Here is a 27,824-nt window from a genome sequence, read left to right on the forward strand (position 1 = left end):
TTTTACTTTTTTTACATTTACTTCTTTACTTACTTTTTTTTACATTTTACTTCTTCCTTTCAAACTGGAAGCTTTTATTTCTTCTCTGAGTGCTCTGGCTAGGACTTCCAATACTATGTTGAATGAAAGTGGCGAGTGTAGGCATCTTTGTCTTGTTTTTATTTTAGGTTAGCTGTGGGCTTGTCCATCTATGGTCTTATGTTCCTTTTATTACCCACTTTGTTGAGATATTTTATCATAAACATGAATTTTATCAAATGTTTTTTCTGCTCTTCTGAGATCATGATTTATCCTTCATTTTGTTAATATGACTATATTCTGTTTCTCTAACTTAAGCTGGATGCTTAGCTCATTAACTTATCAGCCTTTTTTCTAATATAACCCTCTAATGCCCTAAGTTTCTCTTCAAGTGCCATTTTCAACACATCTTAATTTTTGGAAAGTAGTACAGGTATTTTAATCATTCACCTCTACTTATGTTTAAATGCCCCCTTTTTTAAGATTTTATTTATTTGACAGAGTTAGCGAGAGCAGGAACACAAGCAGGGGGAATGGGAGAGGGAGAAGCAGGCTTCCCGCCGAGCAGGAAGCCCGATGCGGGGCTCGATCCCAGGACCTTGGGATCATGACCTGAGCCAAAGGCAGACGCTTAACGACTGAGCCAACCAGGCATCCCTTAAATGCCCATTATGATTTATTTAGCCTGGAGTTATTTAGGAGCAATTTCTTTAATCTATCAAGCATACATAGAAATAAGTAACAAAAAATAACTGAAGACTAATGGTGTTGTGGTCAGAGAACATGGTATTTGTATGATACATATTCTCTGAAGCTTATTAGGACTTGCTTTATACACAAGTATGTAGTCAACTTAAAGTGTTCTTTGGATTTTTTTTTTTTTTTTAAGATTTTATTTATTTATTTGACAGAGAGAGATAGCGAGAGCAGGAACACAAGCAGGGGGAGTGGGAGAGGGAGAAGCAGGCTTCCCGCCAAGCAGAGAGCCCGATGCGGGACTCGATCCCAGGACCCTGGGACCATGACCTGAGCCGAAGGCAGTCGCTTAACCGACTGAGCCACCCAGGCGCCCCTGTTCTTTGGATTTTTAAGGACAAAAATTTTCTTTGCTGGGTTTTATGTTCTGTATATGTCTAATGAGACTGTTTACTGTGCTGTTTTATATTTTTATTAACTTTTGGTCTGCTTAACTTACTGTGTTAAATCTCCCATCCAGGTTGTAGAAATGACAATTTTTCTCTGTAGTTCTACCAACTTTTGATTTATTCATCTTTGAGACTATTTTATTAGGTAAGTACATGTATTTTATGTACCTGATAAATTGCCTTTACTTTTTTTTTTTTAAGATTTTATTTATTTATTTGAGAGAGAGAGAATGAGAGAGAGCGTGAGAAGGAGGAAGGTCAGAGGGAGAAAGAGACTCCCCGCTGAGCAGGGAGCCCGATGCGGGACTCGATCCAGGGACTCCAGGATCATGACCTGAGCCGAAGGCAGTCGCTTAACCAACTGAGCCACCCAGGCGCCCCCTGATAAATTGCCTTTGCAAAACAGAGGTAATAATACAATATCTGCCTTAAAATGGTGGTGATAATATAAATTAACATCAAATCACTGAGAACGATGTTTAACAGTACATTGTAAGTACTACTACATGCTGGCTTGAAAACAACCCTGACAGATTAGGTGTGCCAATCCAAAATACTATTTGCATTTCTTGTGGGTATTGATATTTCAAAATTCGTTCCTACCTTTTCTCCCCCTATTTGTCCTATTGTTTCTCTTTACTCGTTTATGACCTTTTTATCAATTCCAGGTTTTTTACTCCCCTACCACGACCAGTTTAGAAGTTATATACTTTTTAAAACTTTAGTTTCCCTTAATTTTTGCATTTCTCCTAATTTAACAAAGTCTAAAGTTAGTATCTTAATTTCCATTTGAAACCATGTAAGACCCTTAACTTTATTTCTTGATTAACATGTTATCCAGGATTTTAAGGCACACAAAATTTTTTTTTTTTTTTAAAGATTTTATTTATTTATTTGAGACAGAGAGAATGAGATACAGAGAGCATGAGAGGGAGGAGGGTCAGAGGGAGAAGCAGACTCCCCGCCGAGCAGGGAGCCCGATGCGGGACTCGATCCCGGGACTCCAGGATCATGACCTGAGCCGAAGGCAGTCACCCAACCAACTGAGCCACCCAGGCGCCCCCAAAATATTTTTTTAGTTCATATAAATAATGATTTAAGACTTACCTAAATTTGTTTATTAATCTGTTTACTTTTCCTTCTTGCATTGCCTATCTTCCCTCTGGGTCATTTTTTTTCTTTTCTGAAGTATGCACTTTAGAATCTTGCTACTCTTAAATGTGGTCAACAGACTAGTAGCATCATTACATCACCTGAGAACTTTTTTTTTTTAAGAATTTTATTTATTTATTTGACAGAGAGACACAGCAAGAGAGGGAACACAAGCAGGGGGAGTGGGAGAGGGAGAAGCAGGCTTCCCACAGAGCAGGGAGCCTGATGCGGGGCTCGATCCCAGGACCCTGGGCTCATGACCTGAGCTGAAGGCAGACGCTTAACGACTGAGCCACCCAGGTGCCCCTTTTTTTAAGATTTTATTTATTTATTTGACAGAGAGAGAGATAGCGAGAGCAGTAACACAAGCAGGGGGAGTGGGAGAGGGAGAAGCAGGCTCCCCGCTGAGCAAGGGAGCCCGATGTGTGGCTCGATCCCAGGACCCTGGGATCATGACCTGAGCCGTAGCCAGACGCTTAACGACTGAGCCACCCAGGCACCTGAGAACTTTTTAAAGAACTCCACTCTTAGGGACCTACTTTTAAGAAATACAGACTCCTGAGGTCCACTACAGACTTACTAGATCAGAATATGCATTTTAACCAGATCACAAAATGATTTATATGTACATTACAGCAAACTTTAGAAGTACTGCTCTAAAAATTTCATTAGATTAACTCTGTTGATGGGAAAAGATCAGTGTTTATCTGAAAATGTCTCGTTATTTTACCCTCACTTTTGGTAGTTTTGGTGATTAACTGTAAGTTGACAGATTTTTTTTTTTTTTTTTAATTCATTTTTCCCTCGCAGAACTTAGCAGATAATGTTGTAGTGACTTCTGGCTTCCATTTTTGGTACTGAGAAGTTTGTCATCAGTCTTATAGCTACTTGTACCTGGTGAATCTTTATTTATTTATTTAAGTTCCATGCCCAACATGGGGCTTGAACTCACAACCCTGGGATGAAGGCACATGTTCCACCAACTGAGCCAGCCAGGCGCCCTCGTACCTGGTGAGTTTTAAATTTCTAACTGCTTGCTCATTTTTTTTGTCATTTTGTATCTTATTTCCTTAAACATTTCATGCATGGCTATTTCATATTGTTTTGATAAGGCAATGCAGCATCTGCAGACATTGGGTAGTCTAAATCTGCTATTCTCCTTTAGGGTTGTTTCCTTGTGTTTGGTGACTTTTAGCAAAGTTCTCCAGAGAAAGAGAACCAATAGGCTATACACATACCCCTGTCCCGCCACCACATCCACAGTCTACTCCTTCTTGGGTATACCCTCTCACAGTGAATGACATGCACAGGCGCCCAAAGCAGAAATCTGAAAGTCCCGACGGTCTTCTTAACCACCGTATCCAGTTATCACCAGGGCAAACGGATTCTCCTCCATCTCAAATCTTCAGTCTACTCACTTCTCTGTTGTCCTATAATCTTTCCATGTCCAGATCAGGGAGATCTCCCCAGGTCTAATCTTATTCTTCCATTTGACATAGTATGTTATTTGAACGATCTTTATAAAATGTAAATGTAATCAGGTCACTCTTCCAGATGAAAACTTTTTCAGTCCCCCATTTCCTTGAGGAAAAAACTTTAAATGGCATGTCATGCTTTACCAGGCTCTTCATTAGCCACCCTCTCTCTACCACTCCCTGTCAGCCACCCTCAACCTCTTTCGGCTCCTCCAAGGTGGAGACGTGTTCTTGTCCAGGCCTCCACACACACACACATTTATTTATTTATTATTTTAAAAGATTTTATTTATTTATTCATGAGAGACAGAGAGAGAGAGGCAGAGGGAGAAGCAGGCTCCCAAGGAGTAGGGAGCCCGATGCGGGACTCGATCCCAGGACCCTGGGATCATGACCTGAGCCTAAGGCAGACGCTTAACCATCTGAGCCACCCAGGCGCCCTCCACACATACTGTTAATCTCTTTCCACAAGCAATTACCTCCAGGGTAAATCATAATTCTTGCGCCATCCCCACCCACTCTCTAGAGCTCCTCAGATTAGCCTGGCAACTATAAGAAAGAAACCAGAGTTGGCTTTATTCATCTCTTTTGTGAAGTTCGTTCCTATGAGATGCAATCTAGAGAGAGGAAATTTTTGACTTCAGCAATGCTAGAGTTTACAGGATTCTTATAAAAATAGCAAAGGCCAACAGCACTAACAAAGAATAGCAGGAAATAGCCTTCAAATCAGGAAATAACTTTACAAAGTAGTTTGTTTTTATATGGAAAAATAATGTATGGGTAAGTACACAGATATAGCACTACAAAATTATTTCTAAGACCAGTGAGTTAAAACAGCAAATTCATGATGAAAATTATAATAAAATTAATCTGATTCAGTAGTAACCAAAATAGAATATATAATATTGCTTATGTCAATTTTTTTTTTTTTTTAAGATTTTATTTTTCAGAGAGAGCACAAGCAGGGGGTGTGGCAGACAGAGGGAGAGGGAGAAGCAGGCTCCCCGAGAGCAGGGAGCCCGATATGGGACTCGATCCCAGGACCCAGGGATCATGACCTGAGCCGAAGGCAGATGCTTAATCGACTGAGCCACCCAGGAATCCCTTATGGCAATTTTTCAAGTAAGATTGCATTTAATAGCACTGTATATACTTAATATAGTCACATTCATTTCTTAAAGTTTATGAATTTGTTTCAGCAAGGATACTTCTTAGTGTTTCTTTGGTCTATTTTAATATGTCAATTATTTAGCAAAGATTAAATTTAAATTATTTAAAAATGAGTTCTCGGTAACAGTATTTTTAATAAAAACATTCCTTTTGAGAAAATATATACATTAACCCCAATACAAAATTTTAATAGGAAATCTGAGTCTCATTATGCATATGTGCACATGTGAATTTATACACTTGTACTTTGCAATAGCAGAAATATACTTACGCAGGATGCAAAATGTATACCAGGGAAGTAAGAGCCCAGGATATATATATTTTAAGTGCAAACTCAATAAATTAGTTAAAATTTTATTACTTAGTAATGTGCGACCAGGTTACAAATTATGTGGCAGTTGTAGCAAAAGTGGCAGGGAGGAACTTCGCACTCAACATGTCTAATAAATAAAGCTTGGTGATTCATTCAATATTTTACAAGATCAAAACTTCCAACATTTCTATGGATCTTTATATCTTTGAGATATGCCAAATATTCTAGGTAGGTAAGAAATTGCCTGACATTATACTTAAAAGGAATCATCTTGGAAAATTAATGGTTTTACTGTCTACAAAAGCCACACAGATCCAAAATAGGGCCTCCAAGAAAAAAAAAAAAAAAAGATTGGTCTCCCATCCTGTTATCATTTAGGCTGTTCTTTAGATCATCAAAAATCTTTCATGACTCAGGTACATATCTGTACCCTAGGAGTTCATGAACATTGTAAATATGGTCCATTTTCTTTGCAATTAAGTATTCCCACTTTTTTTTTTTTTTTAAAGATTAGACTCACAGCTGGGCTCTAGCAGGTATTGAGTGGTCCTAGGTCACTTCTGTCGTGTTGTCTCGAGGCGGCAGGAAATGCACAAGGATAAGCATCAGTTTTACAGTGACTAAACGCACAACACCTAACATGGATCCAGACATAAGCATATTCCAATTATTCGCTGTGGCTTTCGGGGCTCCTATTTCTTTTGATTAGACTCAAATTTATCTAAGAAAGAATAATGCTCATTTCATAAAATGTTAACATCTTTAGGACAATTCCTTTTTCTTCTGACAAATCTGTGTTTATATTAAACTGAATGTTTAAAAATACGAATCCTGAGCAACAGTAGTAAGAACAGTTTTGACTGAAGAAGAAAATCCCTTCGTTGTTACACCCGAAACAGCTTCAAAAATCCAACCATGGAATGTAAGTCAGTAAGACTGGAATTCAGACTTCTGATGTCCATGGTAAACCTGAATACTCTGAGCAGAACTCAAACACACATAGTAGGTAACACGCAACAGTAAGAAGCATCAGAAATTGATGCACCTGGATTCTATTATATTTAACAAAGGTCACTCAGTCTTTCATGGATAAACCCGGCTGGGAGCACAGCACTGAACGGTGTCTTGCATTGAACAGACCCTCTGAAAGGCAACACTGGATTCCTTTTTAGACAGGCACTGACTCCACCACCCCAACCCCGCTCCCGCCAAAATGTTCAAAACACCTAAAAGACACATTCAGAAAAAAACACTATGAATCCTGTTTTCACGAAAGCAAAAAGTTCTGGCCACTTTGGAAACTGAAGTCACTTGGATTTTTAGTTCTAGCTACCGCTCACGAAAAAGAAGAGCTTACTACCCGGCAAAGCATTATTATGACAGAGTACTGGTATACCAGTGAAGCCTTCAACGAAGAGCTTTGCAACATGAGTTGAGGGAAGCCATGCTCTAAGGATGCTTGTGTTGTCCGTGTGGTGAGCGCACACAGCAGCAGGGGCCTCTCCCAGTAGCCGGGCCTGTCCCCGCAGGAATGGTCTGTGTCGGGTCTGTCCCCTGAGTGCCAGGCAGGGATTTCTGACCCCGGGCACAGCCCTCCAGGCTTCTGTGATATGCCTTTTCTTTTATTCAAACTGTCTCTCCTCCTCTTCATCTGCTTCTTCAATGACCTGAATGTCATCTGCTTGAGGTAAGGAAGGAGTTTCCACCTGCAGTTTATTCCCATCAGCTTTACATTTCTCTTCTTCCTCTATCATTTCCTTCCATATCTTGTGGTTTTCAGTGAGGTGGTGCATTAGCTGACAAAATATTCGCCGTCTGCCTTTCCTCCTTCGTGGTTCTGTGAAATTTAAAAGCAGTATATTGTAATCATAGTGATACAATTCCCTCGTTCATTCACTAAATATCCCAGTGCCTATAATTTCCCAGGCACTTATATATGGCACTGGGGTTGTAGTCACAGAACAGTAAGATAGAAATAATCTCTGCACTATGGAGCTCATCTTCTAATGGAAAGACCTAGGTAAGCAAAAGAAGCAGCAAAACATGAGATGGTGGTGGTATTAGATGAAAATAAAGCCGAGAAGGGGATTAGGGCAGACTGGGTGGGGTGAGAGGGGAGAAATGAACGATAGCAATGTGAAGTTCAACAACCTTTTTAGGATTTAAGTACTGAATTAAACACCAGTATCAAGGTTTCAGTGAATATAAATAATTTTTGGAAGCCAGTCAACTTTGTCCATGATGCTGCTCAGAGGGTAGAGGTAGAAGACTACTCTTTATTATGCTAATCCTGAATACAACTGGGGAGGTGGGGGTAGTTCTTTGTAATTATGTTATCAGTTTTCATTTATAGCATGCTTGGAATGCTAGATATAATTTAAATTCTTTTTTTATAAGATTTTATTTATTTACTTGACAGAGAACAGGAGAGAGCACAAGCAGGGGAAAAGCAGGCTTCCCACTGAGCAAGGAGCCCAATGTGGGACTTGATCCCAGAACCCTTAGATCATGACCTGAGCCGAAGGCAGCCGTTTTAACTGACTGAGCCACGCAGGCACCCCTTAAATTCTACTTTAAAGAGCAAATAACGGATTTCATTTATAGCTACAATGGTGACGAATTTTTTTTTCCATTTATATTCACTGCTTTATATAGAAAACTATGTCCCTACAGTTTGGCAATTCAAATCCATAACAACACAAAACTTGGTTCTCCCCTTAGGGCTAGAGAAGATGTTTCCTCTTCTCCCAACTATTGTGTTCCATCTTCCAAGTCTTTAGGAAGGGCAGATTTTAGCAGGTGGGGGAGCACTAGCCACACGAACACCTCACCTCACAAAATCAGCCATGGTGACACAGCCCTACGGTGCGTGCAAAGGTAGAGCCTCCTGAAGTGGACTGGCCCCAAAGAGACACCACTTTTTAAAAATTTATTTGACAGAGACACAGCCAGAGAGGGAACACAAGCAGGGGGAGTAGGAGAGGGAGAAGCAGGCTTCCCGCCAAGCATGGAGCCCGATGCGGGGCTCGATCCCAGGACCCTGGGATCATGACCTGAGCCGAAGGCAGACGCTTAACGACTGAGCCACCCAGGCGCCCCAAGAGACACCACTTTAACCAAGCCCGCATGCGACCACATTAGCACGTTCCCCGGCACACAGGAGTTACTCAAGAGACCATTCAATCTGAAGATTCAGAGAGTACTCAAGATAGAACTACTTAATCTGTAGCTTAAAAACAAAGATCCAGGGGCACCTGGGTAGCTCAGGCAGTTAGGCGTCTGACTCTTGATTTCAGCTCAGGTCACAATCTCGGGGTTGTGAGATCGAGCCCCTCTTGGGATTCTCTCTCCCTCCCCCCGCCGGCAAAAAAAACCACCCTAAAAACAAAGATCCAAACTTAATGTTACTAACTGCAAAGATCCATTTAAGAAATTACAGCATCCCTATATTCTTACTAGGATTTAGACTGTCTTCTATTTCTTCATCATCTGTATCTAATTCTTCACCATCTTCGTCGTCGTAACAACTCTCGGTGTCCTCGTCCTCTTCTGCTTCTACCCACTGACCCGGCAGCAAGCCAGCCGCGTCGTAGGAATTACACAGAGGACCCACGATGTGGGTGATGAAAGATTCTTGGAGTTTTGCTAGCTGAGGCGAAGAACGATCCATAAAGGGACTGATGGGCAAACCGAGGTTTGCTTCCTCATCTCCCTGATCATTTTAAAAAGAAAAGTACATTTTGAACTGTTGAAAGAATAACCACTGAGCTTTGCTGTTAAAATTATCTTGAGGTTTTTTTTAATATGCATAGTCTACATCAAAATAATTTTTACAAAGAAGTGTCTAATTACTGTCATTTCAACTGTACGAATTTCTCCAATATCTGAGAAATCCTAAACAAGATTTTATTTTCACACCCCACCAGTTAACCAGGATGATTGATGTTCAGTGAACAAGAAAAATACACACACACACACAAAAATCAAATCTAACAACCTGAAAAATTTTATGTCTTTCTCCTAGGGGGGATGGTATCAGCCCAGTTGTTGTACCTTAAATGCCCAGAGTTGAATTTTGCAATTGCCTTTCAACACCCTACCCGTTTCTAACAGCAGAAGCAGAGGTATGGGTGGCTGAGGTGAGGAATCGGGGTCCAACCGCCTGCCCTCTGACACCCTCCCCCTGTGGTCTCCAGGGCTTCGGAGAGCGTAATGTGAGATCAGACAGATGCAGTTTTCAAAGCCTGCTTTTGCCACCTACTACCTGTGCGGTGCTGAGCAAGCTCTATGCCCATTTCATGTGTAAAATCTTAATGTACTTTACAAGGTTGCTATGAGGATGAAAAGCAATATTAAGTATTTAGCACGGTACTGAGCATTCCCCAAAGGGTACTATTGACCTTTTTGTTCCTACTGTCTGAACTGGTGAGGAGTGAATAAACTTCAGAATGTATAAACTGTGTAGGCAAGCAGCCGTCTCTCTCTGATGAGGCAACACTGTCCTAGGGAAACAACCAGAAACTGTTCTAGTGACTGGCCCATGATTAAAAATCTAGGATTTTACCTTCTGTGAGGAAGAAAACCACTGTTTACCAAAAACCCCCCCCCCAAAAAAACAAACCTCAGTTGGGTTTATTCCACAGGATTCTACAATTTTATGTTTGGCTTTTTTTTTTTTTTAAATAGGAGTTTGGCTTTTCTAAGCCCATGGCACTTAAATGGCTAGAGGGATATAAAGACAGGATAATAAAAAAAAAGTTGGGCAAGATTAGAATTTTGCATCCACATCCGAAGGATGCTTAATAGTATAACCAGATTGAGAAAGAAATTTAATAGTGTTGATGAAGATTGAGTAGGACTTTAGATTAGTTCCTTTAACATGTGAATAATGAAACTTAGATTAAGTAAAACTGTCTGAAATAATGTTTTTAGTGATAGATCTGGAATTATAATAGCTGACATTTTCTGAGCATTTATGTGTCAGGAACTGTTCTAAGAACTTTATTAATTCACCCAATCCTCACAGCAACCTTATGAGGTAGATACCATCAAATATTTCTATTTTAACAATGAAGAAACAGGCACAGAGGTCAAATAACTTAGCTAAGGTCACAATGCTGGTAAAGAAGAGGAACCAGGCTTCAACCTCAAGCATGGATTCCAAGTTTAATAAGCATTCTATATACTTAAATTATAAATTGAGTCTAAATGAACTTTTCTAATGTTCTTTTTGGGGGGGGGTTTCCTCTACATTTATTGCAACTGCTAAATGATTAACAACATTCACAACTTCTTAGATTTAAAAACAAAAAAAACAAAAAACTTCCGTCTTGTAACATCACAAATGTCTTCTAGGTTTTACCAATTTTCCTTTTTTTTTTTTTTAAAGATTTTATTTATTTATTTGAGAGAGAGAATGAGATAGAGCATGAGAGGGGGGAGGGTCAGAGGGAGAAGCAGACTCCCCGCTGAGCAGGGAGCCCGATGCGGGACTCGATCCCGGGACTCCAGGATCATGACCTGAGCCGAAGGCAGTCGCCCAACCAACTGAGCCACCCAGGCGCCCGGTTTTACCAATTTTCTAATGTTCTTTTACTGAATTAGTCTTCTAAAATTGGCATACACTACTATTTTATTACCTCTGTTTGCACAGATAATATAAAGATGGCATTTTCCTTAACGTAAAATTCTTTTGTGAATACAAACTGAAGTCTGAGGCCGGCTTCAATTATCTTTGAGAATGAAAATGGGAACATGCAAATAGTATATTGCAACCTTTAGGTAGATATTTATAACCATTTAGATCTCCCAATTATATATAATTTCGTTCAAATGTATCAAAATAGTAAATAATAATCTTGGAATACTTATGTATTCCCATGGTTTTTTCACTGTATAGTATTTTGTAACTTGTAAATAGCAGAGTAAGCCTTGTGGTGGGATGTTTAGCTGAGGTGGGTGAAAGACACTGCACATTCACTCTTCAGTGCAGTCCAGGTGTAACATGGTATAACAGATTCATCACCCCTACTGGAGTAGCGACTCCTGATAAGAAGACTCTGTCTTGAAGGCCTCATTTGGTAGACCTCTTGATCTTGCCTAATTATTAGGGTCAACAAGGATTCCCAAGGAATGCAATTCCAAAGTCAAGAAGATGTATTCGGTATTTTGGAGATTATGAAATGCTGGCTTGTGGGGAAATCCATATACTTCTACGTTGTAGGGAGCTTCAGAATTGAACAAAAAAACTGAAAAAGAGTCTGTAAAGTGGTAGTGAAACCAGTAACCAAAGGGTTAATGGGACTAATAAGTGCACCAAATCTGCTTGTTCTTGGAATGCAGCTTGCCACCATGTTTCTATAGATAATGTTCTTGCCCGACCTCACGATAGCAGAGTGTTGATTTAGTGGTTTGGCAGAGACTTAAGGCTTTACCAAGAAACCAGCCAGAACCGGTCAGGACCACCGACCTTCTCTGAGCACGGACAAGTGTCCAATGGATAAACTTTTAATGTAGAAGGGCCTAACCCCCCACCTCCCTTCTATCATGCTGAGGATGCCATTTTCTGGTCCTGGGGCACATGAAAATATATGCGGAAGCTCCATACAGGTGCAGACAATGAAAGGACTTCAACCCTTTTCTACTTCCTAACTTCCTTTCCTTGATTTTGAAATCCCACAGCTCCTCTCCCTTATACCCACATCCTTTTCATTTGCCTTTACATGTTCCCGACTCTCCCACTTTGAGGAGGCAAATCTGAGGCCTGCCCTTCCTAGTTTGGCTGCCTCTCAAACTCTTTGATGTATACTCAACATCTCAGTGACTGGCTTTGCTACATGGAGGGCATACAAACTTGAGTTCAGTTACAGGAGTATTAGTTTAAAGACACGATTTTAAAACCTATAAGAGCATGTTTTTATCTTTGAATCCTAAAAAACCATGAAATACCCACTTTATCCCCATTTCTAGCCCTCCAATGTCTTCCCCTCTGCCAGGACTTTTACCCAGTGGGTGTTTCTAAGGCAGTCAGCAGTCTTTCTATAGCAGAATTGAAAATAATTATATTTAAAGAATATCAACCCAAGTATACCCTGAATCAATTAAAAACAATTTCATCTGGAAAAGCTATAGGCACTCAGGGTTTTAAAAGAGACCTTACCTCTAGCCTCAAGGGACATTCGACCCATGGCAGTTGGGAATGAGCTATTTTTTAAATTTTATCAGCAAAAGAGAGCTGAGAAAATACTAAGACCAGCGCAAATTCTACAATTTCTAACCGTTTTTGGTCAAAGTAACCAGACTTCAAACATTTAACATAGCTATCCAAATCCCAAAGACTTGTGTCTTCAGATGGCAGCTCCCCAAAATCCCACCCATCTCAAGTTTCAACTTACCTGCTCATAAAATTCATTGACAATGCCTTCTGTCCATTTCAAATGCAAGTCCCGAACTTTCGCCGGGCCGTTGATGTCTGCCAGCTTGATGCACACCTGGCATACTAAGAGGCGGTCATTCTCATTGCTCCATTCTATGCCATTACTATTTACATCGTTGGCCTATTTTGGACAAACAATTATTTTAGGTTCTGAGGGCACAGTTTTGTCTTTTTAACCAAATTATCTTAAAACTGCTTCCTGTCTAAATTACAGGAAGGAATATGGGTTAAGTTTCCCTTTGAAGTGTCATGATTTTTTTTCATTGGAAGCAAAGCACCATAAAAACATAACAAACCATAGGTTTCAATATTCGCGATTACCACAGAAAATTGTGACATCTGTATATATCACATATATGTTAATATGTATGTATACGTAAAACATCAATAAGTCATTTAAGAATTGTAACTAATTCTGCAAAAAAGAACACTTAGGATCCACAGAGAAGTTGGCTTCAGCTGTGAAAGGAAAATATGTAGTTGAAAGAACACAAGTCTTAAAAGCTGATCCCTATGGTTTCAAATCCCGACTCAATGATTTATTCATTGTGTAATACTGGAAAAATTACTTAATCTCCTTGAATCTGTCTTCATCTACAAAACAGAAAAAGTAGTACCAATCTAGCCATATTACCATGAGGATTAATAAATGAAAAATGCTTTGTTCATAGTAAATGTAATTATCATCACTAATTAGGCAAATTACTCTGCCTTTCAAAAACTCAAATTTTCTCTTGTAAAAAATGAAGTAAATGGGCCAGATCAGTGGCTTCTGAACTTTGAGGGTATTTTGGGCACCAAACCCTTTTGTCAAAGGAAAATTTATGTAGACCACCACTACAGAAAACACTTAAAAGGAAAGCTTTTCTGATTGAAACCATGTAGGTATGGGATTTTCCTGAGAGACTATGGAATAGAAACCGCTGAGGAATACAGATTCAAAAGTATTGGACTAGGTGATCTTTTACCTGTGAAAACTTCTATTACTCTGACTTAAGCACTTAAATGCATTTTATTATTAAATAAAATAGAGCTACACAACTATAAAATAATTTTAAAGGCACATGGATTTCTCGCTGATTTTTATAAGTATTTGATATCACGACAGCCACATATAGGGTCGCCACGCAGGGGGTTAAATCTAGTATTCCCTTGTTACCAGTTCCTCCAGCCCGAAGGTACACCTCTCCTTTCTGTCACAAATGTCATCGGCAACAGCTTCTTGCCAGCCAAAGCGGGAGCAGCCTTCCCGCAGTAATCTGTAAAGCAGTGGTTCTCAGAGGGACAGAACACCTTCCAGGGAGTACCCCTGTCACCTGAGGACAGTGATTCTCAATTCCCTACTGACTGTGAATCCCTGACGGCAGGGATTTCCACCTGTTCTCTCCTTATTCTCTGCTGGCGCGACTGGGCAGAGAGGGCGATCCCAGGACTCGTTCAATGAGCACATTATTCTCAAGTGGAAGAGTGGAGGCTACTTCTCTCCCACACCAGCCAGTTAAAGACTAATAGGAAGAAGGGATTAACAGGTGCAGTGAGGGACGCATAACTGGCTCAGAGAAACACATCTTTAATTTCATAAAATAACTTACTTGGCACCATGCACAACGTTCTCCAGTCTGCCCCTAAAAGATTTGACATCATGAACTGGCTTATCACCATGTGAAAGAAAGTTGTAAGTCTATGTGTCAGAAAGGAAAGGTAGCAAGTGATAGTATGTTTAGGACATGTTATAACAAAAAAAGTTATTTTAAAAAATACTGACATACATATAGTATCACATCAGATATTATGACTTTATGAGTAGTATTAATTCTAACTTAACATTATAAAAAACACTTAGCAGTAATACTGACTATAGTGATTTCCATCACTGAAACCAGACAGTAAGTTGTGTCACCAACCTTGGCGTTGAATTCAGCAAGGAAATCAAAATGCTTTTTAAGATCAGTGGCAAGGATTGCTTCAATGACCAAAAAACGAAAGCGCTTGAATTCCACATGATCAAGATTAAGAAGGAAGTTGTATTCTGGGCGAGAGAGATACAGATTCCAAGCTGATGCAGCATGATGATTTTCTAGAACAGATCTGTCATTGTACAAAACTGCCTGAAAAGTAATAAAAATGAGTCAGGCGTCTCAGAGATATTAATCTTTAATAATAAACAGAGTTAGGTTGGAAGAATACAAACAATGAGTAACTACTATATGCCAAGCATTTTAATATCTGTGAAGAAGGCTTGTGGGCATTTTCTAAATGAGTTTACCGAAGTACAAAAAGGGTAAGGTAGACCTTGCCGGCATCTACATCTAGTAGGTGAAAGGGTAATTCGTCTCCCAAGTCCATCTTTGCAGACACCATGCTGCCCTCAGGAGATGTAAAGTTGATATTTGAGGTCTACTTCATTGAATCCAATGAACCTTCTTAGATAAAGCTTCTGTTAGTGAAGTCTTTAGAGGGAGAGCAGGTGTAGGGACACATTTCTCTTCTTCAGCTAGCGTGTGATCAGTGGTGCTGATGACCAAAGAGGAAGCAGGAGTACTGTCCCGGGTGAGGGACAGTCCTGCATGTCCAGGAAGAACACATTCCTACACTCCGATCCGGGCACAGTGCCCGGGAGTAAGAGAAGCGTGAAACAGGTAACACAAATCCTCTGGTTCAGCTGGTGTGCAACTCTTCACTTCTTATCCACCTCATTTCAATGCAAGACCCTCAGGACTCTAGAACTTCGGAATACAGATTTAAAAAAACCAATGGCTTATAGAATTGCTAGAGCCTCTTCTATCTCTAAAAATCAAGCAATTAAAAAAAATTATTAAATAAGCATAGTAATTATTTTAAAAACGTTCACAGTGCTAAAGGCTAGGAATAAAAAAAAAAACTTGTCCCTGTTTTCACAGAGCTTCTTGTTAATAAGAAAGAAGGACAGATAAAAATAGAATGCAATCCACATTAAGGTACACATTCTGGGGGGCGCCTAGGAGGCTCAGTCAGTTAAGCGTCTGCCTTCGGCTCAGGTCATGATCTCAGGGTCCTGGGATCAAATCCCATGTCGGGCTCCCTGCTCAGTGGGGAGCCTGCTTCTCTCTCTCCCTCTGCCCTTCCCCACTTGTGTTCTCTCTCTCACTTGTTCTCTCTCAAATAAATAAATAAAATCCTAAAAAAAAAAAAAGATACATATTCTGGGAACTAAATTAAACAAGTTTATGTGTGATTTGTGAAAATAAGCCATAGTCTAAATATAAGACAGATACTTAACATCATTTGTTTTTTTACACCATTTGATTTTATGAAAGTAATGATGATTTAAGCTTTGTAATGGGACATATAAAGGCTGCAAGCAATCTAAATGTCCATCAGTGGATGAATGGATAAAGATGTGGGGGGTGTGTGTGTGTGTGTGTGTGTGTGTGAGAGAGAGAGAGAGAGAGATGGAATATTTATTTAGCCATGAGAAAGAAGGTAATCCTGCCATTTGAGACAACATGGATGGACCTTGAGAGCACAATGCTAAGTGAGTTAAATCAAGAAAGACATACTGTATGGTATCTCTTATATGTGGAATCTTAAAAAGCTGAACTCATAGAAACACAGACCAGAGGGTGAGGGAATTGGGGAGATGTTGGTCAAAGGGTACAAACTTCAGTTATAAGATGACAAAGTTCTGGGGACCTAATGCCCAGCATTGTGATTACAGTTAATAGTACTGTATTATATACTTGAAAGTTGCTAACAGACTAGATCTTAAATGTACTCACAAAAAAGATATATTAGGTGACATCATGGTAGTATTACAATGATATGTATATCAAATGAACATGTACACCTTAACACAATGTTACATTATCAATTATATGTCAATAAAAAAATAATGTCAAAAAAATTTATACTAGCCTTATTACAACTTCCAAACATCATAAACCTCAAAGAGAAAGATTAAGCTTCAAAGACTCCCTAAGGGGTCATTTTATATTTAATAGTGATTTCACTAATTCATATTCAAATCTGATGAAAACTGATAAACTATTAGAACAGCTTTGTCTGTTCAGGAAGAAGTAACCAAACATCCACCTCAATAAAGCACAACATAGAGTAAGTGCCCTGTAGAGCTAGCTGACGTAATAAACTCTTGGCTAGCAAGATCAGGAAAAGAAAGAAGTTCAGAATTTCTTCATCATTCAAACTGCCCTTTGAAATTACCAAAGAAATATAAAATAGGGGCAAAAAAAATCTGAATCAATATTAAAATCTAGGTATTATCATCATACTGGAAATTTCAAATACATGGGGAAAGTGGGAATGGATTGAGGAGAGGCCAACTAAGTTATTGCATGAGAAGGAAAAACCCAGCTGGAGAATAAGTGGACGGAGTGTACCCCAATAAACCCACTACCTCATAGATGAGTAGAGGCAAGATACAATCATGGAGCAGTAAGTAGGAGGCAAATGAGCGTTCCACTTTAGGAAGAATATTCAGTGAACACACAGAACAATAAGCCAAGCTTAAACCTGGTAAGAAAAACATTCTAGGTAAAACAGATGGTGAAGCCTCAGCTGGCTTTTCCTGAGGGCTTTCTGACAACCAGAGAGGGAAGACCAGCCCCAGCTAATTTGGAGCTGCAGTAACTATGCTTGGACTTTGTGCTAAAGCATCTTTTTTTTTTTTTAAGATTTTATTTATTTATTTGAGAGAGAGAGAGCACGAGATGGGGGAGGGTCAGAGGGAGAAGCAGACTCCCTGCTGAGCAGGGAGCCCCATGTGGGACTCGATCCCGGGACTCCAGGATCATGACCTGAGCCGAAGGCAGTTGCTTAACCAACTGAGCCACCCAGGCACCCTGTGCTAAAGCATCTTGATCCCTGCTTTCTCCAGCTAGGGATCCCCTTCCTTCGCTCCACAGGCAAATCTCTAATTTGGCAAAGCAAATTTGTTTTTCACCCTCTTTTTGAGTTGGAAAGATGTGAAACAGGATTTAATACAAACTGATAGAATTAAACTTAACAAATAATAAACACCTTTCAATAAATGAAAAGAGAAAACTCAGCAGACATATCAAAGACTTAGATCACACAAAGAGGCTGACAAATCTGAGCAAATGTCCCCCTTTGAAACACAAGAGACAAGAGGAAACATTAAAAAGTCTCTAGGTCCTAGTCATGAGATTAAAGAGGGTACTTCCGAAAAGTGAAAATCTTGGATTAAGAAAAATTGTTTTCATTTAAAAAAATACTTAACTTAAAAAAAATCCAACAGAGGTAGTAAATCAGGTGCTACAGAAAACAAAACAGCTAGTTTTAAAAAGAAAGAGAGAGAGAGAGAAAGTACTTCTCCTTAAAGAAATAGTCAAGATCGGGGCACCTGGGTGGCTCAGTCATTAAGCATCTGCCTTCGGCTCAGGTCATGATCCCAGGGTCCTGGGATCGAGCCCCGCATGGGGCTCCCTGCTCCGCGGGAAGCCTGCTTCTCCCTCTCCCACTCTCCCTGCTTGTGTTCCCTCTCTTGCTGTCTCTCTCTGTCACATAAATAAATAAAATCTTTAAAAAAAGAAAAAAAGAAATAGTCAAGATGAACAGCTGTCATTTTGGTATCCCTTTATCCTGAAGTTCTGGGTTTGTTCTCAAATTTCTGGTAATCCTGTATCTTCTAAGATCCTTTGTCTTCCTTATCACCCTTGTTTTGCTAAGACGTGTTTTTTAGGTAACTTTCTAAGGGTGAATGGGTACGTGATTTACTTTATTTCTGTATATCAGAGATTCTCTTTATTTTGCTCTTAACACTCAGCTGTAGCTTAGCGGGATACAGAAATCTAACTTGAAAATAGTATCTTTAGGCCAACACTCCCCATCCCCTTCCCGGGTTACTTCTTTCCTAGCACCTACGTCATAATCGTCTCTCTGCCTCCTACATACACTCTTTATTCTTTTTCTTGCTTTACTGGAATGTACGTTCTATGGGGGCAGAGATGTTTTTTGGCCTGTTTTGTTCGATAATAATGCCTAGAACAGCGCCTCTTCCCCAGTAGGCACCCAATATTTGTTTATTCCGGTACCCTCGAGCATCCATTGTTGCTAAAATACGGTGCCAGTTGGATTTTTGTTCTTTCATAAAACATGTACTGCTGTCATTCTCTTAGGAATTCCTTTTTTTTTTTTTAAAGAAATTTTACCATGGCACTCCATGTGCAGGTTTTTTCCTCCCCATTCAACTTCTCTGGGACCTGCTGAACCCCTCTGATCCAAAGACTGTCTCTTTCTGGAACTCCAATAGTCAGTTCATGACCTGGTCCACCAAGCCCCATTTTTCCCTTCGTGATATTTTCCATCTCTTTCTCTTTTTGGTCTGCATTCTGGGAGAGGTAACCTGGAGTTTACTTCCAGGGCTTGTGTTGAATTTTTAAAATGTTTTTGCAGTAGTATTTTTAGTTCCTAAGAGCTCTAATCTCTTCACTGGTGTTTCCTTTTTCATAGCTTCCTGTTCTTAGGGACGCAGTGTTTCTCCAATTCTGAGAATATCTTTTTGAAAAACTTAACAGCTTTTCTATTCCCTAGATTCCCCCCCCCCTTGTAGTTGGTTACCATGTCCATTTTAGCCTTTTCTTTCCAAGCTACTGGTTAATGTCATGTCTAGTGATCCTTGGGTTATCTGTTGATATTAAAAAAAAAGAATTCTAGATTCTCTTCTGTTTATTTTGGTGTTGAGTCTCTTCTTTAATTTGGGAAGATGAGTAGGAACTCTATGAATGTGGATGGCGTTTGTTACTTAGTAGGTTTTGCTTTACAGTTATGAGACCAGTTGTCAGCTGTTAAGTTTCCAGAATGAGAAGGATTTACCCTGGAGTACTACTACTCACAACAAGTAATTCTTACTCTCTTCAATACCTAAGGGATGAGTTTCTGCCTGGAGGTAAATGCAGGGTTGTAGTAGCTTTATATAAAGATGTGTAGTGTCCGTGTACAGGGATTGGGGGTGCATGTGCACACGGTCGTGTGTGTGCGTGTGTGTGCGTGTGTAGCAAGCCAGGGCAAATGGCATCAGGAGTCTCTCCAGAGTTCCACTTAAGCTGTAGCCACCTCTAATATACTTCCACCTCTCCATAGTCATCTGTTTTTCATTTTCCAGAAATAGAAGTTTCTGGAAAACTCTTTAATCTTCTGATGATAATACTTTTCCCCACCTATTCTTCTGTTATAATGAGGAGTCAAATGCATGTGTTTAGTCCCCATCTTAATACGTATTTTGGGAGATAAAACATTTATGAGTGTCTCCAATTTACAAATCTCAACCTCAAATTTCATTTCCTTTTACCCCAAATATCATGAAAATATTCTCAAACTCTAATACCTCAGGCACTAATCTCCATCTTTTAGCCAGCTTTTCATGTGGAAATAGCTCAGAAATCACTTAGAATTTTAATACTGGCATCTCTTCAGGATAAACCTAAGTGTTTCACCTTCTTTCACAGCAAGAATATAAAATAATCCTCCTATACCTTCCCAGTGTACTTTCCTTACCATGAGACTGAAGAACATTTGATCCAGTTGGTGGTATTATACACTACCACTGAAGCAGTAACATTTTTCACTAGTTGTGGCCTAATTAGACCCACTGAGCTTCCCAAAATGAGAGGACCTACTTTATTACCTAATAAACACACCTCACGCTTGCACAGAAGGGTCCTTATCTCACACGCACTAGCTGAAGAAGGTCTCGTGAATTTCATTACTTTGGGAAGAACAGAGTGTATTTCAGACAAGCTAGCAGTCCTGCAGAGCAAAGAAATCAGGCATCCTTCAACATTCAACAAGTACTTACTAAATGACTTTTATGTGTTAGGCACTATTCTAGGTATTAGGGAATAAAAGGCAAAAATCCCTATTCTCATGAAACCATATTCCACTGAGGAGAGACCTACAAGAAACAAAATACATAGTATGCTGAATGATCACTGCTATGGAAAACATAAAGCAGGTTAGGAACATAATGAGCGCCAGGAGGGGGCTCGTGGAATGTTACATGGAACGAGGTGACAAAGTGAGCCATGTAGATGTGTGGGGAGAGAGCACTCCGGGCAGGGAGGACAGGAAGTGCCAAGGCTCTCAGTAAGGGAGTGCGCCCGGGATACAGAAGAAAACAGCCAGGAGGCCACTGAGGGTGGACCTGGGTGAATAAAGGCAGAAGACCCAACGGGGGCTAAATCAGGTATGACCCCCAAGCCATTACAATGACTTTCCCCAGGACTGAGGTGAATGCTGCGGAGGGTCTGGAACAGACCAAAGGGGAGCCGGAAGTAAGCAAGGAGACTGGGTGGAAGACTATACTTTCTCAGGAGCTGAACTCCCTGGCAACTTCCTTTCCATTCCGACACTTCCCATTGTTTCCTCTACTGGCGGTCCTTAAAACGAGAAGTTAGAAATTCTGTGTATTACTGATATTATATCCAGACTTCACATTTTTCTTTTAATTAGCACAACAGTTTCGAGCATATAACTTGTAGGAATGATTTTCACATATCATTGTTTTATCTGCAGGTGAGAGAGGTAACACTGGAGTTGGCTCACTCAGCATCTCCTTGAAGGAGAGGTAGTAAGTCTGACTGACCTGTACTAGAAGCTGACGAATGACTTAAAGCCAAGAGTGAAAGAGAAGAGTTAGTAACTTCCGTCTATATGATACCTGATTCAGGAGCCTCTCAAACACACAAAATGGAAAATGTCCCATTATGTTGTCCCCTTACCCTTAATCATATCAGGTCCGTATTCTGAGGTTCAGAAAGACAAGGGTGACTTGCCTAAGATCACACGGCTAGCGACCGGGTAATCAGAAATCCAACTCGGGTCTCTTGATCTCAAGACCAGTGCTTTTTGCATTGTGCCCCGTCCACCCAGCTCCACGACTCCCCACAGGACCAGGTTTTTAAAGACGATGGAATGTGAGGCGAGACAGAGAATGCACCTCTGCTTCCTGCAGAATGGCAATGCACATGAGGAGGCATTTGTCCTTAGTTTGTCATCTCTCCCTCAGCTATTCTTAGAAAGTGGACAAATATTAGTATCTAGATCGAAATTCATTGAAAAGTTACCTGCAGAAATCATGAGCTATTAGTAGATAAAGCCCCACGGGAGAAATGAATCATGTAGCATTTTAAACCCTCTCTCCCTCTCTGTCTGAATCCTATTCTTGTTCTGGCTAGAGAACCGATCTCCTCTTCTTTTAAATAGTGAGAGTGTGGGAGAGAGAAGTGTGAAGAGCAACACAGGATGGCTACAGAAGATGAAAAAATCAGAAGTGAGGTTTATACACAGAGCAATGAAGTGAAGACATAAGCTGAATTCAGCAAGCAGTCACTTGTTCTTTGAAAGGCACACAGAAACAAAGATGACATTTCAGGAATCACCATCCTAAACAAACACCCACAACCACTTAAAACCAAGGATTTAGTTCCAAGCCCTAATGTCTAAAGCTACTGCTATTACAGTATCCATTTGTGGGAGCTCCTACCTCTTATGCAAATTTTGACGGTAGAGGAATCTTGTACCTTATCAGCTGTACTGGATACAAAAATAACGTGGTACTAGAAGAAATGTTTACACACACTAATATATGCAGCACTAGAGATTTAGAGTCTGAGTCTTAAGGAAAAAAAGAGGACAGCAACGAAAATGATAGTTCTTCATCATTACGCTTTTAGCCACAGAAAGGAAGAAGGAAGAATCAGGCTTACATCTAGTCAGTCTTATGAATTTGATCAAAGGCAAAAATATTGGCAGCAAGGCTTCCAGAATTTCATAAAACAGCGAGTTACTCTTTGACGACCATTTTATTTATTTTCGAGCGGGAGAAGGTAATTTCTTCTTCATTCTTTGGCACATCTCATGTCAGTGCCATGTGTTAAAATCCAATTAATTACCACGCAGATGGAATGGCTATCTGAGTCAACTGAAGGGTGGGTTACAAAAGGATATACCACATGCTTGTGAAATTTCAGAATCACTCTTGAATCTTTCTGAAAACGTATTTCCTACCTGAGGGGCATTTGTAGCCACTAGAAATGCATTTGTCCGCCCTGGGTGATCGTAATCATGCATGGCGGCTGCCACATAGAGAGCCATCAATTCCAGCGCAGGAATGTTTGAAGAAAGGCAACCATAGCTCTCGTCTGGAATAGAGCAGCTCCTCGAAGAAATGTAAGCCAACTGCCCAGGGTTCATTCTGCCATCGGAATCTGAGGAACAAGCAAAATAAGCCAGCATGACACAAAACTTCCTCACAAAATGAGACTAAGGAAGGGATTCCCCATAGGCAATATGATTATTTATCTTACTTGTTGACTAAGCTAAGAAATACACTCTGTTTATAAACAGGGACTTAAAACAGTCTATTCTTTCCAACACACATGCTACTAGAGAGGAACAAGGTTAAACATGACGCAGAAGTCACTTACTTTATAAAGACATTATGAGATTTTTATGATGCTCTCTTACTCGAGCTAATAATTTTTTAAAACCTCCGGTTTTCTGAACATTTATTATTGAAGGACTAGAGATAATGGCCAGGGCATAGGAAGTAACAGGAAAAAACAATCTAGAGAATAAAATTTCGTGGAAACTGTATGAAGATTTAGGAATTTAATGTATTAACAAACTAAGCTTCTCAACATAGATGCTTTGCAAATCTTACTAGAGAGATTACATTTCATTGTAGCCCTGACTACAATCTCTCCTCCCTTCTCTTTTTCCATGAAGCCCCTTATAAGACAATGGCAAGAAAAACTACGGAAAATGAAAAGACGTAGAAAACTGAGGAATGTCTCATAACATAATTCTTTTTATCTTCTAGTTAGAAACAATATTTTCACTATCAACACTGTGCTTTCCATGTCTTAATATCTTATGATTGATTTCTTCATTTTTTTGTATTTTAGTGGCTTTATCTATTTAGATGGTCATTCTATTACTTTTACTAAAATGACCTTAAAGTATAAGAAGGAAAAAATAAATTATATTTAGAGTAGACAGCAAATAAAACCACAAAGATATTAGAGAGATACAAAATTTCACGGATTGACTTCATCAGTGGCAAACTAGGAATAATGTCCTGGCTTGTCAGAGTCCAAAATGATCTTTATCATAATTTACTTCACTAAATATTTGCCATCACATGAATTAAAAAAAAATTTTTTTTTAAAAAGATTTTATTTATTTATTTGACAGAGAGAGACACAGCAAGAGATGGAACACAAGCAGGGGGAGTGGGAGAGGGAGAAGCAGGCTCCCCGCTGAGCAGGGAGCCCAATGCGGGGCTTGATCCCAGGACCCCAGGATCATGACCTGAGCTGAAAGCAGACGCTTAACACCTGAGCCACCCAGGCGCCCCACATGAATTTTTTTAACATAATGACTTTAATACACACTAGTGATAATTACAAAGATACCTCATTATTTTTACGCTGTTTCTATTTTTTAATTAAACTGAGTTTTAGAATCACCCACACTAGAACGTTTAAAAATTAATTATAAAAAATAAAAGCAAGACAGTTAAATGTATGGATAAAGATATATTTAAATATTCAAATTTCTAATAAGACTTTAGTTATCAACATTAGCCAATAATTTGATTTTTCCCTATGTTATATGCATTCTGGATTTCCCCTAGAATTATAAATACACATATAAAATACCAAAAATGGCAAAAGACATCCTTTTAAACTCAATTACTTAAAATTGACATATTAGGATCCTAATACATTCAGTTTTGTTTTAACATGAAATTAATAGTATGAAAAATAAAATAGCTGGCAAGGACAATTCAACATAACTATCACAGATCCTATTTGTTTACTTTCTTCAGAAAATGATGATTCTTTTAATTGACTGATTAATTTAAAAGGAGGCCTCAGTAAAAGGCATCCAGACCGGAAGAGAAGAGTATAGTGTAAACCCTGGCAGTACCCCCCACCCTTTTTTGTAACATAAGTGCCTGATTTAAGCTTTGATCTCCCAGGCATCCATTTCAAAGATGCCAACTGCAAAGAAACACCCTGCCAGCCACCTGTCTAGACAAACAGCCAGGCCACTTCTGTTTTAGAAATCCTGGTTCATTTCAATAACTGACCATGTGGGCTGCTGGTTTTTTCTCTATCCATGCTTTACATTCCTGCTCTTATGCTTTAAATTCACCAATAAAGAGTGACCCAGTGAAACCCCCCTACTCTTGACCCCAATAAACCTCAGGGGCATCTGCTTGCATGCATGCTTGTGCATGTTCTCTTTCTCTCTCCCCCTGTGACCTTGCTCTGTGGTCCCAGCTATGCTGTGTAATTTTCAATTCCTATAACCGTTATTTTTTTAAAGTTTCTTGATGGTTATTGGTAAAGGGCATCTTGCAATCATAATAACCACAAGAGCTGGTCCAGCCACAACACTGGTTATTGACAGGCTGAGACCAACACACAACAAAGAGGTAAAACTATCTCTACTTATAGATGACATGCTCTTGTATATAGAAAAAATACCACGAAATCAATTAAAAAACTATTAGAACTAATAAAGGTGATCATCAAGATTGCAGGATAAAAGATCACTATGCAAAAATCAATTATTTTTATATGTGATAGCAATGAATAATCAAAAAATGAGCCCCAAGAAACTATTCCATTTACACTAGCACCAAAAAGAATAAAATACTTAGGAATAAACTTAACAGAAGTACAAAACCAGTATTCTGCAAACTAAAAAATATTGTTGAAAGAATTTAAAGACTTAAATAAGCGGAAAAAACACCCATGTTCATGGACCATTAGACTTACTATTGTTAAAATAGCAATACTCCCCACAAATGATCTACAGATTCCACATAATCCCTATCAAAATCCTAGCTGCCTTTTTTTTTTTTTTTTTTTTTTTTGTAGAAAGTCACAAGCTGGACCTAAATCCATATGGAAATACAAGAGAACAAGAATGGCCAAAAAAATCTTGAAAAAGAACAAAGATGGAAGACTTAAACTTACCAATTTCAAAGCTTACTAACAAAGCTCTGAAGATAATGTACTGGTATAAGGACAGACATAAAAATCAATGGACTAAAACTGAGAGTCCAGAACTAACCCCTCATATTTATGGCCAACTGATTTTGCACAAGGGTGCTAAGACCATGCTGAGAACCATCTATGTGCCCTGCATGATGTCAGGCTCTTTCATACATGTTGTTTCATTCAATGCTCACAATCTTATAAGGTAGAAATTGATTTAGTAATATTTAAGAGCTGACTATGTGGAGTATATATAAAGAACTCTTTTCAACAAATGGTTCTGGGACAACTGGATATTCATGTGTGAAAGAAAGACCTCTTCCTTTATCCTCCAAATTAGTTCCAATGGGTCACAGACCTAAACTTCCTATAACTATGAAACTCTCAGAAGAAAACGTAGGAGTAAATCTTCATGATCTTGGGTCAGGCAAAACCCTTCTTAGATATGATACCAAAAGCATGAGCAACAAAAGAAAAAGATAAATTAGACTTCATCAAAATTAAAAGTTTTTGTACTTCAATAGACACTATCAAGAAAGTAAAAAGACAACTTACAGAATGGGAGAAAATAGCTGCAAATCATAAATCTGATAAGGGACTTATATCTAAAATATACAAAGAACTCCTACAGCTCAATAATAAAAAGACAAATGATCAAATTTAAAAATGGATGAAAGACATGAACAGACATTTCTTCAAAGAAGACAAATGGCAAGGCATTCAACAATATTAGCCATTAGGTAAATGCAAATCCAAACCACAATGAAATACCACTTCACAGCCACCAGAATGGTTATCAAAAAGATAATAACAAGAAGTGGAGAAAAATTGGATTCTTCATACATTGTTGGTGAGAAAATAAAATAGTGCAGCCACCTTGGAAAACATTTTGGCAGATCCTCAAAATGTTAAGCACAGAATCATCTTATGACCCAGGAATTCCACAGCTAGAAATGAAAACGTATCTACACAAAACCTAGTACAAGAATACTTATAGCAGCATTATTCATAATAGCCCCAAAGTAGAAAGAACCCAAATGTCCACCAATATTTGGGTGGTAGGAGAATGAGAAAGAGGAAGAAAAAATTTGCTTATTATATAAAATAAATATCAATAAGGAAAATATATAGAGAGCCATTAACAGATTTCACTTCTGAGACTGGTCACATAGCTGTACTTCAGATTTATCATTTTCTTATTCCACTAACAATTCCATTTTCCCTTTGTCCTCAGCCAGCATCTCTACTGATCATGGTACTTTGCCTAGGGAAATGATCTATATTTTCAAGGGTCTGCACTATTGAGATCCTGATGATACTGGATTACTGTAGTTGTCCATTATCTTTTGTCACTGGACATGGGAGTACCAAAAAGGCCAAAAAATCCCCTGGGTTATGGACATACATCCTCCCATGTATAGCAGGAACCTTATTTCCTCTTGATAATAAGGATCAGACAAAATCAATCACTATCGTCAAATGTGCTAAGATATGAAAATATTCTTCTAAGAAAATAAATACACCTACAAACAAAAAAGCTGAAGAAAATGATCTGATGGAGGCGCAGAACTAATGGAAGGAATGAGGAGGGCTGAGAAAGAGTAAATAGGGAATGGCAGAAAACGTAATGGCAGTAACTTTGGACTCAATGACCAAACACTGTAAAGCAATGGCTAAGTCTATGACGTTTGCCCTGATCAGCATGATCACATTTCCAGGCATCAGTAACTAAGTGTGTGTGTGTGTGTATCTCGCCGAAGTAGTTCTCCCCTCTTTTATAAACTAGACTAAGAGAACCAACCATGTTATGTAAATTCATTACATTTGTACAAATAATTGTATTCATGATGAAGAGAATTAACCTCTTTGTGAGCAAAACATAAATGTTATGAAAGGTTTTTAATGTCACTGTTTAAATGCTTACATGAGGCTTTTAAGTATGGCCACTTTCATTGTGAAGGTTATATATTTTATATTTACATGATACACCTAAAACAGAAAACCAAGAATTGAAAGAAAAGACCAAAGAAACGATTATCACACTATTCCGGATAGCAAGCAGCAGGACGGGACACAGAAAAGAAACAT

The 27,824-nt window shown here is 39.1% G+C and overlaps 1 protein-coding gene across 1 annotated transcript in view; it reads right to left on the reverse strand.

The window, feature by feature from the left end:
- Positions 1–6,259: 6,259 nt before the first annotated feature.
- PDE3B (phosphodiesterase 3B) overlaps positions 6,260–27,824 on the reverse strand; it is a 174,163-nt gene continuing 152,598 nt past the window's right edge. Inside the window, exons 13-17 of the mRNA XM_021685778.1 lie at positions 22,732–22,931; positions 14,613–14,816; positions 12,668–12,829; positions 8,730–8,985; positions 6,260–7,110 (exon numbers count right to left, since the gene is read on the reverse strand). Coding sequence (XP_021541453.1) covers positions 6,896–7,110; positions 8,730–8,985; positions 12,668–12,829; positions 14,613–14,816; positions 22,732–22,931 — 1,037 coding nt within the window. The 3' untranslated portion in view covers positions 6,260–6,895. The remainder of the gene's footprint in view (positions 7,111–8,729; positions 8,986–12,667; positions 12,830–14,612; positions 14,817–22,731; positions 22,932–27,824) is intronic.

This window comes from Neomonachus schauinslandi, chromosome 11 (genome assembly GCF_002201575.2).
Source record: "Neomonachus schauinslandi chromosome 11, ASM220157v2, whole genome shotgun sequence".
NCBI lineage: Eukaryota > Metazoa > Chordata > Mammalia > Carnivora > Phocidae > Neomonachus > Neomonachus schauinslandi.